Consider the following 15,996-nt stretch of genomic DNA (forward strand, 5'->3'; position numbering starts at 1 on the left):
AGAATTAAAGATATTGCAGCAGAGCCCATCATCCTTAGGTGATGTCAGGAAAGAGTACAAGATCTCACAATTATCTAGGTTTGTCTTCATTGTATCAGCTTTGTTCTACCATGAGCATTCTGAAAGGGAAAACAAGACTCCTGGGTTCATCCTCCAGGAGTGGCACTGACTCTTCACGCAATACCAATCCCTGGCCATTTCTCAAGGAATTTTATGAGATACTCTCACAACCACCAAGTTTTAATGCAGTTTGGTCTACAATGAACTAGCACTACACTAGCATAGACAGAAGATATTCAGAGGACAAAGCCGACAGAGAAGTAAGTTATCTGAGTTATACTGTGGAATTATCAGTTCTTCTGGCTACCCAGAGGGATAGTGTTGAGAATTACGATTGAGCACACACTTATCAGTGATACAACCAGTTTGCTACTCTCACTTCCAAACCAAGGGGTTCTCCTGGAAGCACGCCTCGCACAGGTAAGGATGGCAATCAAAGCCTTGAACTGCTGACACAGGCTGCCTTCGAGCACTGCGCCCAGCGCTCAGACACCTGTACCTCCCGTCAGTGCCGGGGACGGAACGAGGCACGGGCACGGCGGGCACAGAGCGAAGGGCGGAACGGGGCACGGAGCGGGGCACGGAGCGGGGACACCTGGGGTTTCTTCTCCAGCCGCGTTGCAGCTCCCAGCGCTCCCACTGGAAAGCGAAACGTTTCCTCAGCCGAGGGTGGGGGAGAGGTTTTTTCCGCCCCACTAAGAGCGAGGTAAAAAAGTTGGAGGGCTCCCGGGAAGGAGAGGAGGGCATCGCCTCATCACGGGGCTGGGTTTGCCCTGAGCCCCGGCGTTCCGCGGCGGAGATGGCAGCCCTGTCCCGGCGGGGTGCGGGAGCGGCGGGGCAGCGCATCCTCCCGGGGACTCCGGCGGCATGGGCGAGGCTGAGGACTTCGCCCGCTGCCCCTCTGGGCGGTTCCGAAACGGCACGAAGCCGCTCTGGCACATCCCGGACAGCGGACAAAGGGTGCATTCCGGGGGGAAGTCCCAGCCGCGCTCCTGCCCTGCCTCCCCGCGGAGCTCTCCCCCCGCAGCCCGCACTCGCCTCCGCGCCCTCCCGCCGGCGGCCCCAGCTCTCCCACGGACCACCCCGCGCTCCGCCCGCCTTGCTGGGCGGTGGCTACCGAGGGTCGGCGGCAGCCCCCGCACACGAGCGGCCTCCCCGGCCCGGGCTGGGAGAGAGCGGCCTGTGGGTGCTCCGACCTGCGGAGGGGACCGGGACAGACCCATCTCCCTCCTGCTCCCGGTCCGGTTCGGGAGCCGCCGCAGGAGCCCTCAGAGCGGGGTCGCGGGCAGCCCCGGACCCGACGGAGGTCACAGACACGCTTGTGCACAGAGGAGGAAGCGGCGAGGTAAGTCGGCTTGAACATTTTCAGCCCTGGAAATGAAACTCACCACAAAGTTTTTTCAAAGTGAATGAACTTTCCTCCTAGCAGGACTGAAGGGAAAGTTAGTCCAAAACATTCCCGCAGCAGATACATTTAAACCCTGTTACACAGCCTGCAGCAGGGAAAAACAAACAAACAAAAAGCAAGATCTGCTGTAACATCCTGTGTGGTGATGCGAGGTTTTTATTGTATTTTCATATGTTTTCTGTACCCCAGTGGTTCATCCCTACCTTCCCCACTCCTACTCCCAGTTGGCTTGTCCCAGACCCAAGCCGCTCCCCAGTGCTCCCTACATGGTTGTTCTCCTTCCCCTTGTTCTGGCTCTCTCCCTATCAATCACCCAAACCCCTCCTGTTGTTCCCGAAGGTTCGGTGTCTCTCACCTGAGCCCTCCCTAATTACCCTTATATGGCCCCCGTCAGTCCCCCGAGATCCTGCCCCCTCGGATACCTTCCCTCTTGGAACTCCCTTAAACCTCGACGCCCCATTGGGGCATGTGACCCCTCTCCCTCCACCCACCAAGACCATCGGACCAGATGTGAGTCCATCCCTTCAGCGTCCCTCCCTCCTAATCCGCTTATTGGTCCCTGGTTGGTTTACTCCCTTTGTTCAACCTCCCTTTGTAAGGCATGGACGCGTTGCAGGCGGGGCTTGTCCTCAGAGGAGACCCTTCAATGAAGTTGGGTTATCTCCCGTGGCAAGCCTCCTCGCTACTTTTTAGCTCTCTCTTCATCCAGGGCTGCTGACTGCTACATTGTCTGGAGCCTGTGCTCCGCCGGGTAGAGCTGAGGCTTCAGAGGAGCAGCTTTAAAGCTTCCATGCCTCCGGCTGCTCCCCACTCCTGCCACACACCGCTGGAGCTAGCCTGGGCAGTGGACAGTAGCGGTCAATGTGACACTGAGGAGTTTTTTCTCCTGCACTTTACAGTCAGGCCTGACAGGATTTGGTAGTGACATGAGGGGTTAATGTCCTGACAAAGCCCTGTTGCTCTGCTGCTTTATGTGTTGTCCCTGCTGTGGACATCTCTGGGAGAGGGTCTTGTTTTACATCTGCCAGAGAGGATGTTCTTGTTTCGCCTCTGTCAACAAAACGGGGAGTTAAATTTCAGGCACAGTGGCCCTCTCCTTTTCGTTCCAGGATCAATTTAGAAAAACTGGAGCAGGATAGTGCTCATGCAGAGGGACCACACAAAGAGGAGAGTGGATGTGAATCAATATAGCGAAAAGAATTGTGCATTGAAACTAGCATTTTAGTCCATTGAAACTAGTGTTTTAATCCATTCAATTAAAGATGTGTGCTAGAGTTATATTTAAACAGAATGGCTTGATTTTTGACCTCTGCACTTCAGAACTCAAAAGTACCAAGGTTTGTGAGTCATCTACACAGTGACTATCAAAGTCACTTGACTGTTAAGGACATTGCTTACTGACTTCACCCCCAACTCTCTGCAAGATAAAAATTCTCTCAAATGTTACTCTGCCAGTCCTGTTCCATTTGAAGTAAAACAGCAACAATAAGTGAAGAAAGCCATGAAATAACATCTAACTGTAAATCTGAAACACATATGGTGGAGAAGATTTAAAATACGCTACTTAAGTTACTTAAAAGGAATATTAGGTTTAGCTTTCTTGGTTGGCAGTTCAGCCTTCTAGCCCAGACGGTGGGTGCCCTGTCTTGGGTCTGTTTTCACATAGGACCCCAGATCAACACCAGTACAGTTGCAATAGTAGGCACCCACGGATTGCATCAGCCTGATACTGTATTCAGAAATGTGTTACAATGGTGCAAGGAGCCCCAAACACCTCATTTCTGAATTCCATTGCCCACCTATAGCTAACCAATGTATGATAAGCTGTATAATTATATCCTAGCAACAGAGTTTTCCTGCTGAAATGCTCCTGCTCTCCTCAGTCTTGTACAACCTCCAGCCATAGGCCCTGCTGAATAGGAACTTTGGTAAATAAAACCTTTTTTAAAACAAGCTCCAGATTTTGAAGATCTACTCCAATACAGGGAATGGATTTTACGTTGCTGCCATATGCATTTCTGAAAGTCTGCTCACTGATTCCTGAAGAACATTTTGCTACATGTTCATAACAAAGTCATGATATAGGAGAAGCCAGATAAAGACATTGCAGTAACATCCAGTAAGGCCCAAAAGGTATTTTTTGTTGGTAGTGAGTACAGAGCATCCCAATAGAACCACATTGTATAAACCTCCCTATTTCTACCTTTTGACACAGCCACTGCAACACTTGAGAGAGTTGGCCATAAAACTGTAGGTCCCTACTGGGACAGAGTATCTTTCCCAGATTATTAGGCCCAGGCCCATATCTTACCAACCCCGTCACCAATCTGCTGCTCCTGGATGAATAAAATCCTGTGGCCCACCAGGTCTGCAGGTTAAACACAGATACTGCAGAACTCTACCCCTCTTCATCAAAACCAAAACAAGGAAAAACCTTCCTACCTTTGCATCCTCCTCTACTGCATCACAAAAAGCTGATAAACCTTCTTCAAGAAAGAATCCTTTAACAGTCTCCACCTGCAGAAAAAAAGCTGACACCCTCCCCATCCTCAGCTGGGAACAATTTTGAATAAGCCATGTGAGGAGTATCAGCTGTGTGAACTTTAGGCTCAGACATATCCCCACAACCTTTTTTTTTTTCTTTACAGAACAAATTGTTTTCCATTGGCTGGTTGTTAATTCAGAAGTTTTGGGGTTTATACAGCCCCAGACAAGTTTATTAAAGTTTTCCTAAGAAAAGACAGAGAGTTATGCTTCTTCCCATCTGTTCCCCAAGAGTAAAGGAACATACTTTTGCAAATGAGATTGTACATAAAACTGTATAAAATTATAATTGTGCATGGAAGATTTTTAACATTTAGCAGCAATTTACACCTAATTTTGTTACAGAGTATTCAATGTATTTCAGGAGAACACTTGCTTATCTCTTTCAGCTGGGCAGTGCTGAAAGAGATAAGCGTCATGGACTCAGGATAAGTTGCTGTCTTTAGAGTCCAATGCAAGAGCTTTGACAGAAGCCATGGGCCAGGGAGAAATACTATTTACAGTCCAAGGACACCCCATTTCACTAATTGTTTAGACCAAAAGGAGCAGTTCTAAGGGCAGAGAGCAGGAGAAACCCTTCAGACTGGCCAGCAGGATCAGTGCCTGTGACACACAGGCTATGAAAATCTGGCACTGAGTCCTTGTGCCCAACCTAGTGCAACACAGAGCTAAACCTGTGGTACTTCCAAGGCTCACAGGCTTCCCTGGAGGTAAAAAATTTGCCATTTCTACTCAGCCTAAGGATGTGGTGGTGTTAGAATGTAACTGTACTCGGAGCATTCTTGCAGGATCTGGGTTTAGTAGCAAGGGATGAACAGATTTTGCCTTTCTCTGTGTTAGGAGACACACCTCCAAACCCAGCAGTTTTCACCTTAGGGATGGACAGCTGGAAATGGGTTTGCTACACATTTGTTTTGTGGAGACCCTGTCTGGCAGAACGTCCAGTGAGCAATTCACGTTTCCGTTGTGAATTGCCTTGTGTGATATCACTGTCACAAACTTACAGAAAAGTTTTTGAAGTTGTTGTTTCTCTTAAATTCTTGGCTATTAGAGGTGGATAAAGAGAGACTACAAGGAATGTAAAAGTTTCCACCCCTTATGGGTTTGGCAAATACTTGAAATGTTCATCTGTCTCGGGAACCAGAAGCAAATCAAAATCAGACTACATATAATATAGGATAGTACATTTGACTGCTGCATAGACTGCATTAAAAGAATAATAAGACAGAAAATGTTTGCTGTTTTATTGGCGTTGTTGTTGACTTTTTGGGTCGTGAAAATGGGTAAAATATACCTGTGTCACCTGAAAATGACTGACATTTTAGAGTTAGTAATGCTTACATCTTAATTAGTATTTTTGGTTTTTTTTCTAGGGTAAACCACTGGATTTTTGTCAGAAATTCTGCAAGAGTGACTAACTATCAGTAAAGATGTCATATATAATGAAAGGATTTAAATGTCACAGTCCTGTGATGTGCAAAGTAGCAGGAAGCCTGTTTAAAGCACACACATTAAAGAACATGTTAGGGGTCAATGAACAACAATTCAAAATTTCCCGTGCATCATCTCAGCTGAGCTCTGAAAAGGCAAACTCTTATAATTACATCATTGTAGGAGCTGGATCAGCAGGCTGTGTATTGGCCAACAGGCTGACAGAAGACTCTCAGAGTACTGTGCTACTTTTGGAAGCAGGCCCTAAAGATACCCTGCTAGGCAGTAAAAGACTGCTGTGGAAGATTCACATGCCTGCTGCCTTAACATACAACCTCTGTGATGAGAAATACAACTGGTACTACCACACCACACCCCAGAGGCACATGGATAACCGAGTCATGTACTGGCCCCGGGGCAGAGTGTGGGGGGGCTCCTCCTCTCTCAATGCCATGGTCTACATCCGTGGGCACGCCGAGGATTACAACCGATGGAGCAGGGAGGGGGCTCTAGGCTGGGACTATGAGCATTGCCTGCCCTATTTTAAGAAGGCACAGACACATGAGCTGGGGCCGGATCAGTACAGAGGTGGGAATGGCCCCCTGCATGTGTCAAGAGGGAAAACAAACCATCCTCTTCACCAAGCATTCCTGGAGGCAGCCCAGCAAGCTGGGTATCCCTTCACAGATGATATGAATGGCTATCAGCAAGAAGGCTTTGGCTGGATGGACATGACTATACACCAAGGTAAATCATAAGGAGGTCCTTAAGTAATTTCTATTTCGGAGCCAGAAATAATTTTGGAATATGGATTTATAATCTGCACAGAATGCCATTTGAATGTTTAGGTTACTGCACAGCTATGGCACTCTGTATTTACAGCCTATTCATTTCACAGCAGCTTGCTGTCAGTGTACTGTGTATTTCATTGCACATTGCATTGGCAGGCAAGTCCTGATTCACAGTTAAACTTTTAATTAACTTTTTTATTAACTTTTATTTATATAAACTATATATATATAAAATATATATAATATATAATTATATATAATATAATGTATATATAATAATAATATAAAAATATAAATTAAACTTTTCACAATTGAAAAATTGTGAAATTTGCTATGTTAAAATAAAATCTTGAATTATTATATCAAATCACATTTGCCTTGAACTCTACAAATTCTATGAAGACTCTCTGTCTGTAAGTATCCTGGTGATTATTAACCAAAATCTGAAGAATACTGAGCATGACTATTTTGATGTTTAATGTAAATATACATTGTAGGTCAAAGATGGAGCACAGCTAGTGCTTATCTTCGCCCAGCCATATCACGCCCAAATTTCTCAGTTGCAGAGAAGACACTTGTAACAAAAATCTTGTTTCAAGGAACAAAATGCATTGGTGTTGAGTATGTGAAAAATGGGCAAAGGAAAAAGGTAAGAGATTTTCAATTTCCAGTATGAAAAGTATGCATCAAAGCTAATTTTTTTTTTAATCTATTAAAAATTACACTTTACTATGCAAAATGTCCTTTTTTTTAGAGGTTTTGTTGTTTCTTCCATTATATGATTCTTTGTCAGTTATTTTACAGTAGGTGCTATTCCAGTTGTATTGATTTAGAGATTAACTTCATCATCATCTATCCATCTCCCAGTGCTGAGGGCACAAGCCATAACTTGGTGTTACTCAGTGTTGTGTAAGATGTCTGACTGTAGCTATGGTGCAACCATGCCTGTCCCAGCACATTAACCAGTGTGCTGCAATGGTGACGTTTCTGAAAAACAGTTCTGAGAATGCTGGTCTGGCATAAGAAAATCTAAAAACCAGATTAGGAAATCTAAGTGGCTCAGGGGATAAATGATGAATCTTGCCTTATAGTTGGCTGTGGAATTAATATTTTTCAGTTTCAGTCCAACTTCCACTGAAAATGTCACTGTGTGGAAGGAAGCTTGAATTGTCCTTACAACTGAATACTGTGGATAATCAGCTCATTTTATGCCTCTTTCAATTTGTTGACTTCTGTAAGACCCAAATCATCCTCACTTTCCTTAAGAGCTGATTATGGAATATGTAGCTAAGATGTTGCCTAAAAGGGGTTTGTCTGCTAATAACCTAAGATATTTAGACACAAATGATTATAAAACAATTAAAAAGTGTAATAATATCCTAGAGAGAGTAGAGTAAAAATTTTCGTGGTTTGAGCTCAGTAGGTCTTACAAGACTCAGAAGACAAGTGTTCTGTGATTGAGCACCTGCTCAAAGTAAAAATGCAGTATAAACAATCTGTTCTTTGATTTTCTAAAGCACAGAACAAATCTGCTGCTTTCTAAGTGGATTGCAAATGATAATAATTTTAACAATATAAAACAAAAGTTGCAGAACATTTAATTGATTTCATAAGCTATTAAATTTCTGTGAAAACAGTACCTCTAATTGCTGTACTTGTACCATTATCAAGAGCAATTTTGTTGAAGAGAGTCTTGGAAACCTAATTATACATGATCAAAGACTTTCTGAATACTGGACAATTTAATTGCAAAATTCTTCAATTGCGATGAATTTTCCTACATATTAATATAAGTATGAATTCTACATAGTGAGTGATATATATTTATATCGTGTATTCTGCAAAGTACACCTTCAAAGTATTTCCCTTCCTTTTTTCCCCCCTGCCAGCATCAAAACTGCAGGATTAGTCTGCTTTTACTTTCTGGAAAATTTTATATCTGTCAGGATGGAAGAGCTAATAATTTTATTGCATTATGAACATCAAGATGAAGCACTTGACTACATTAAAGTGTTTTTGTTTTTACAGTCTATTTTAGATAGAATCTCTTTACCGTCTATTTTAGATAGAATCTCTTTTACGTCTTTTATGTCGTCAGCAAAGCGAAAAGATCACCAAAACCTGGTTCAGAAATGATTCAAAACCTATTCACCGGCCAGTGATTTGTTATTTTTGTAACACTGAAGTCCTAGAGATCTCCCAGGACTCCAGTGAGCCCTCTGAAAAAAGTAGGGAAGGTAGACTAAGCATTCCTGAAGTTTTTAAATTCAGAATCAAGCCAAAAAGTATATTTTAAAGGATGAAAATGTTTTACTGTGTTACAGACTAACCCATAAAAAAATGTATCAAAGTCACTTTTTCCTCTTAGCCTGTTAGCTGTAACTTTATGAAAGACTCTGTGTGGGCTAGGAATAACTACAGTGCTGACTTTGCAGTGAATTTGGACTGAGAAAGCATCATTTGAATGCTACTCTGAACAAACTGGTACCAGCTCTGTGTGTACCATAGAAAATGTAAATGGGTAATGTTTGTATAACATGCAAAATACAGCTCTAAGTATTGATTCAACAGGCACTGATATGGTCTTTATTAGTCTTAACATACTAATGATTGCCCAGAGCAAAGCAATAACAAACAAAAAATATAACACTGGCCATCTGTTGGCCATATCAGATAAATAGTCTGAAAATGCTTCTTCTTATTATTACACTTTGATGTTAATGTAGCTACAATCTCATTTGCCATATTCTGTGTAGCTGAGGTGTCATTCAAAAAGGACAGGATTATAATTTAATATTCATTCCATGCTAATCTGTTAAAACTCTGAGTCAAAGGCAGAGGAATAATTTAGCAGCCTTTATCAAGAACCAGCTCAGGGCTCAGACCAAACCATTTGATGAAAAGACTGTCAGCAAAACAGAATTCAATGTATGCCTGCAGCCAGTTTTAGCAGTAGTGCTTCAGTGAGTGGGGGGTTTTTGAGGACTACCACGAACTAAGAAACCAAACTTTAGTCTTAGTAGAATTTAAAAAAATAAGCTCTTGAGAATTTTTGAGCTGCCATGTCTGTGAATTCAAAATCTTCCTTAGGAGTTCCAGTTTTAATTTATAAAGGGTTATGGAAAATGGCAGGGAGGCTTAGCTGCCTGATCTGAGTGTCACAGGTACTATTCCCCTGGCAAGTAGGACAGGAGTTTATTTGCAGCCATGGTACTGGCTGGGCTGAATGTTTCCATAGTTTGAATGGATTGTAAAGATGCAAGAATGATCAAAGTAAAAGCTTGATTATTTCTCTCTGTGGAAAATTCTGACAAGACAGGAATACATTTAAATGAGGAAAATGTGAGGGAAGGGTGTCTAATCTGGATCAGAGCAGCATATCCCAACAGAAGCCCTTGACGTTGCTTGTATTCAGCTCAGGCTTAATAATCTTAGGGCTTTTATGCTCATTTCCTTTTAGGTTTTTGCCAATAAGGATGTTATTTTAAGTGGAGGTGCCATAAATTCTCCCCAACTGCTTATGTTGTCTGGAATTGGAAATGCAGAGGATCTAAAAAAATTGGGGATCCCTGTTGTTTGCCATCTTCCTGGTAATTTTTTTTCTTTCTTCTAACCTTTCATCTTCTTGTGGATGCAACTGAACAACCATTAAATTAAATGAATCATGAAATTGAGTTTTCTGTATGTCATGTTGTGTAGACTGAAACACATATTGAAACACATTTGTAACAAATCAGTGGAAAGATGCTTTGATTTTATACAAATCAGTGGAAACATGCATTGATTTTAGAACTGAGCAACAAACTCCTACACTTTCTTCACTACATCTGACAGTGAAAAATGCCTTTCTGAAGGCATATTTTTTATAGTTAAGCAGCATACTTGTCATTAAGAGTTTTGAATTAGTTTTGATCCACAACAGATTGTATAAACTCCCACTCATAAATATTCAAATATAGAGGAAATAACATGAACTTTTCCTTAAAGCTAAAATAGTTAGTACAGTATTTGGAAGTCGTATCGGGCAATTTTAGAACAAGTGATATATCTGCCATTTAACTTTCTATTTTCATTCTAGTTATGTTTATGTAAAACCTTATTCTGACATGAGCAAAAGGCTGATATGACTCATGGCCTTGGTCTTAGTCATCACTGCCCTTGTAAGAGGTTGGTTTAGTTCCCACTTAAGCTGCTCTCTGCTTGAAACATGGTGGGTAGTTGTTCTGTGTGAAATAACTTTTTTTTTACTCTCCCTTTCTTCTCCCTCTCTCCCTTCCTTTCTACCCCCTGCAGGAGTAGGCCAGAACCTTCACGATCATTTAGAAGTTTATGTCCAGCAAAAGTGCACCAAACCTATTACTCTATATAGTGCACAAAAGCCAATTAACATGGTGAGGATTGGTCTCGAATGGCTTTGGAAATTTACAGGTATGAAGCAAAGTATGCAATCATTCTACCACTGATTCATTTAGAATTATGACAGCCTTTTATCCGTGACTTTTATAGTCTGGCAGCCTTGACATATAACCTTTTTCATGCTCTGGGAAATAACTGGAACTTGCAAATGGATTTGAACTATTTTTTTTTTCTTCAAAATTAAAGGTTTTACATCTTAGGTAATGAGGGAGGTTATTACACACCACTTTTAACGTTATTATATCTCATGAAAAGAAAAATTCTACATTTAAAAATCAGTGCTACTGAGAAAAGCTGTTGCAAAAAAAAAAAAAATGGACAAAATACCCCATTTTAAATCAATGGGATATCAATAAAAACATATTGTTGAACTGAATTAAGTTTTCTGTATAATTGTCTCAAAAGAATTTTTTTTTGCTCTGGTCAGAATCCTTTAGGCCTGCAAGTAAATCTGAACTGACTTTCCTTAAAATGACACATGCATTTATAGTACCTCAGTCATAAGTTGTACCTTAAAAAGAATCTGTAAATATAATCCTTGATGTCAGTTAAATAGCTTGGGCAAGGTGGAGCTCTACATCACTTGCTGAATTATGTTATTATTATTTGGCAGTTTATTCTGGGTATATGTGGCTTTCTACCATGGAAGTAAATATAGAGGGCTAACTTAAACAGAAATGGAACAAATATAATTGGAGACACATTGCAGGCTTTTCATCCTACCCTTCAGGGTAGGCTCAGTGGATGGCTCTGCCTATTCCATGTGACTGATGGGATACCTGGGGTGCAGGTCACGGAGCGAGCAGTGCGGTGATATCAGGGTGTGCAGCCAGTTCCCTCCACACCTGTTAGGATCCAAATCTGCTTCTGGAGTGATACCCTTGACCTCCCAGTTACAGTGAGATAACTGCAACGTCCATTCTCAGATCAGTGGGATTCCCAAAGTCATGCGTATTTACATTTGTCTAGGAATTAAAAAGCACATGAAGGTGATGCACACTGCTTAACTGCAAGCCATTCATAATGCATTTGCATTCCTTGCAATCGACCCTGTACATATAAATTATTCATAGTAGCACAACAAAGGGTTAAAAAGAAGTGGATTTGTTGCTCTTCTGAGGTCTTTTAATGGCATCTTCTCTCTCCTTTACACCATGTAGGTGAGGGAGCCACTGCCCACTTAGAATCCGGTGGTTTTATCCGAAGTGAACCAGGGGTTCCTCACCCCGACATTCAGTTCCACTTTCTTCCTTCTCAGGTGATTGACCATGGTCGGGTTGCTTCCACAATGGAAGCTTACCAGGTGAGTTGGAGAGTATGCTCCAGTAAGGTTTTGTAGCCATTAGCAAGGAGGTTTATGCTCCACTATAATTGTTGATAATTTGGCTATATACTGAAAAATACTTTGTTTAGTATAATACAAAAGAGACCGCTTAACCTCCTTCATTGGTGAGAAAAACAAGCTTGTTATTTGATATTGCCACCAAACTTAGGTTTATCTCTGGAAAAATAGGCAAATATTGAATTAAGTATTAAGCACTCTACTGAAGTGCCCTGGTGCTGTGGGTTAGGGACAATATCGCCAGGGCAGTTCAAAACTAAAACAAGGTGTTTCCCTGTTCCACTGCAGTTTAGACAAAGGTTTAAGTGAAAATGTATAAAACTACTCATTTATGCACTGGCACAAATCCAAGCCCCATTTTAGACTATCATCTTGATTCAAAAGCCTGGGCTAATTCTAGGGAACTACCACTGAATATACATGTTTCTCCTTTTTAATCTATTTTCTTCAGAGATGATAATAATTTGGTCCAGTTGCTGATTGTATTAGAATGCTCTGATTCTATAAATTGGAATGGTGTCTTTTAAATGAAAAGAGCAGCTGTGAGTTGATGTGACAGACATTTTTCCTCCCTGCTATGGAATTTCATATTTACAAAGAAATTATATAAAATGGAAAAATGTGCAACAGTACTTTCCACTCTCTCTGTTCCATGTTTACATTTGCTGAATTTGTAAAGTCTGCCTAAACTGCAAAAAAATAAAAGCAAACCATGCTGAATTTGGAAGTAGATCTGGTGGGATTGTGTCTTGAGTGCAGTGTGGGTGTTGCAGGTCCACGTGGGACCCATGAGGAGCACAAGTGTGGGCTGGCTGAAGCTGAAGAGTTCAGACCCAAATGACCACCCCATCCTCGAGCCCAACTACCTGTCCACAGGTAAATGCACCCTCTCCTTGCTCTGATGTCAGATTATTTCCCACCTGTTTCAGTAGCAGATTTTTGTACCTACTCAACACCAGTTCAGAAGTTGTGGTTGGTACATCGTTACTTATTTCTCATTTATAAAATTCAACTAATATCAAAGGGGGAGATTGTGCAAAGCACTGTGTAAACCAGAAAGAATTCCCTGTTGGGGATGAAGTCAGAATTCTCAGTATCTGCTGTGTCTTGCTGTTTATGTCATCCCCTCCTCTGCTTGTGAAGGAATGAATCACTTTTGCTTCTTTGTGCTGAGACTATTTTCCTTCTCCTAGGCAGTGGGTACAGCAAGATAAAGTGCAGTTCCTCATAGTTCACCTCTTCCCTTTTGGAGTTGTGCAATATAAGTGACAGTTTTGTTCACAGTGAATGTAAATATCTGTGACTTTGAAAAATATTCTGCTTTATTATGGCTTTCAGCAAGAAGTGAAACACTTTCCTTCCAGCCTTTTCTCTTCAGTGCTGCTTTTTTCTGTTTTTGCATTCTGTATGGTACTGGTAAATTTAAATGTGTACTTAAAATTTTCTTATTTTCTCTCTACACAGAAAGAGATATTTGGGAATTCCGCCAATGTGTCAAGTTGACCAGAGAGATCTTTGCTCAGAAAGCCTTTGAAAAATTTCGTGGGCCTGAAATTCAACCAGGAAATCATGTTCAGTCTGATAAAGAAATAGATGCTTTCATAAGGCAGAAGGCTGATAGTGCTTATCATCCTTCCTGCACCTGTAAAATGGGTCAGCCTTCAGACAGCACTGCTGTAGTCGATCCCCAAACAAAAGTAATTGGCATTGAAAACTTGAGAGTAGTTGATGCTTCAATAATGCCCAGTGTTGTCACTGGAAATTTGAATGCCCCAACTATCATGATAGCAGAGAAAGCTGCAGACATAATTAAGGGCCTCCCATCACTTCAGGAGAAAAATGTTCCTGTATATAAGCCCAAGACCCTGGAAACACAGAGATAAATAAATATTCTCATCCTTTCATATCATTTGCTGTTTAGGCTTTCATCAGCATGTTGGTATCTCATACTGAACATGCCAACATGATAAATATCATGCAAAACCACATATCCTACTAAAAGAACTATTAATTTGAATAATTTTATTAGACTACCTACTGTTTTTTAATCATCTGGTTTAAGTTGCATATTTTAGAATCATAGAATATGTTGAGTTTGAAGGGACCAATAAGGATCACTGAGCCCAACTCCTGGCCCTAGGCAGGACACTCCAAGAATTACAAATTTAGTTAAATATGACCTTTTGTGGTAAATTCCAATTTTCTCTTGAAGAGAAGCTGTTTCTAAACGAGAAGACATAAGCCAGAAATACCGTGTGATTGCATGAGGAATGGAAGAGATTAATGTGTGCTATTTTGAAAATGGTTATGGTATGCCTTGCTATTTTAAGAATTTTAACTGCTATGAGAATGGTACCCAGGGTAACAGCAAGTCAGTAATTACCACATCCTGCAAAGGATGGTCAAGCAAATGTAAACACTTATGCAATTTCATAGTCATGAGCTGAATTAGTTTGTATCAGAACTTGCAGGAAAGGGAGGAACCTGCATATGCTCAGAGTTTGTCAAATGTGGTTTTTATGAAAGGAATGCACAGTTTACAAATCCTCACTCAAAGTTAGATTTTGCTAAACTCAGCAGTCTCTACCTTTCAGGGAGAAGACATACATTGTATTTATTGGAAATTTATTTATCTAAAACATGCAGAGCTGGAGTTGATACTTATAAAAATCTACTGGAAAATTGGAATTTCTCTTTGTTTTGTTTTGCCTTTTTTCACAGGGAGCTTAGTAGAATTCTGCTCACAATTTAAGCTGATTTACTTGTACTACTCTAGCAGGAAGAGATTTGCACTTCCTAGAACACCCAGAAAGTGACTGGTCTTTGCACAGATGATTATTTGCTAAAGATATTTCTCAGTAAATATTCTGAATGGTGCCTTGCTATTGCTCAAATTTTATTTAGAAAAATTGCAGCCAAACTATATTTAAATGAAGTGCTACTCAAAGTTGCTATATAATGTCAGATTTGATAATATGGGAAGAGGTCTTTTACAATTAGAAGATAAATATTATTCACTGAACCAGTGTTATATTTAAGTTAGGACTTAAATCTTTGGGTTTTTAATCTTCAGATGTGTAAGATACTTGAACTCTCATGGCTGGTTTTGGTGTCAAAATAACTTTCAGGTACTGATTTTTTAAAAGAAACCTAAAGAAACTGAACTCACTGAAAAATTGAATCCTTGGATTATTTTGTATTTTTTAAGTATTCTAAAGTAGTTTCTGACTAAGCAGATGTCAAATCATAAAGTAAAAGCTTCAGTAGCCTAGGATTGCTCAGGACTTGTGGCAAACAGAATAAAGCTTTTTTCAGAAGAAAAAGAAAGGAATTTTACACCCTTTTAACAGACTGTAGAAAACCTTGCTGACTCAGATGTTGGCTGGAGGGACAACTGCAGATGTTTAAGGCAGATACTTGTACCTGGTGCTGCTCTCAGTAAGTCACTGATTGGAAGCCCTGCTGAGGGAAAGGACTTCATTCATTAGAGCATCTGCATAAAGAAAACCAAAACCACCGAAGATGGAGGATGATAGCAGTGAACTCTGCTCCACAAGGAGACAGGTAAACCCTTTCTATGTATGTGATGCATTCTTTTGAAATGAGGGGAAGAACAAGAATATTTCAAGTCAGAGGTGATTGATCAGTTAAGGAGACAATTCATCTGGTGCAACTGTTTGGGAAGAGCATGGACTGTACATTCTGGACCTCTTAATGGCAAATCATTCTTTTTCAGCACTTACTCCTGTCAGATTTTTTTTTTTAAAGGTATTCAGTAAATTCTAGTGTCATTTGGAATACAATAAAGATACTCTAAGTAATATATACTTACCACAGTCCTGTGCAGTTGAGAAGGGCAGCAATTTGGCAAGATGAGATACGGAAGTTCCTGCATTTGCAGATTTACTACGTGGGTTTCCACTCTAGGCATGCAAGGTGGGAATTGTTATTATGCAACTGCAGAGGATTAACTAGCCACTGGCTTACATAACTTACCACTGAAC

At 41.0% G+C, this 15,996-nt stretch overlaps 1 protein-coding gene across 1 annotated transcript; it reads left to right on the forward strand.

Annotated features, from left to right (window-relative positions):
* The first annotated feature begins 1,130 nt into the window (after positions 1–1,130).
* On the forward strand, positions 1,131–15,815 carry CHDH (choline dehydrogenase). Its single transcript, XM_032120447.1, has 8 exons — positions 1,131–1,405; positions 5,386–6,190; positions 6,732–6,883; positions 9,695–9,824; positions 10,528–10,662; positions 11,811–11,953; positions 12,766–12,868; positions 13,457–15,815. Exons 2-8 carry the CDS (start codon positions 5,443–5,445, stop codon positions 13,873–13,875), a joined length of 1,830 nt encoding a protein of 609 aa, XP_031976338.1. The 5' UTR covers positions 1,131–1,405; positions 5,386–5,442; the 3' UTR covers positions 13,876–15,815.
* The last annotated feature ends 181 nt before the right edge of the window (positions 15,816–15,996 follow it).

This window comes from Corvus moneduloides, chromosome 11 (assembly GCF_009650955.1).
Source record: "Corvus moneduloides isolate bCorMon1 chromosome 11, bCorMon1.pri, whole genome shotgun sequence".
NCBI classification, from domain to species: Eukaryota; Metazoa; Chordata; class Aves; order Passeriformes; family Corvidae; genus Corvus; species Corvus moneduloides.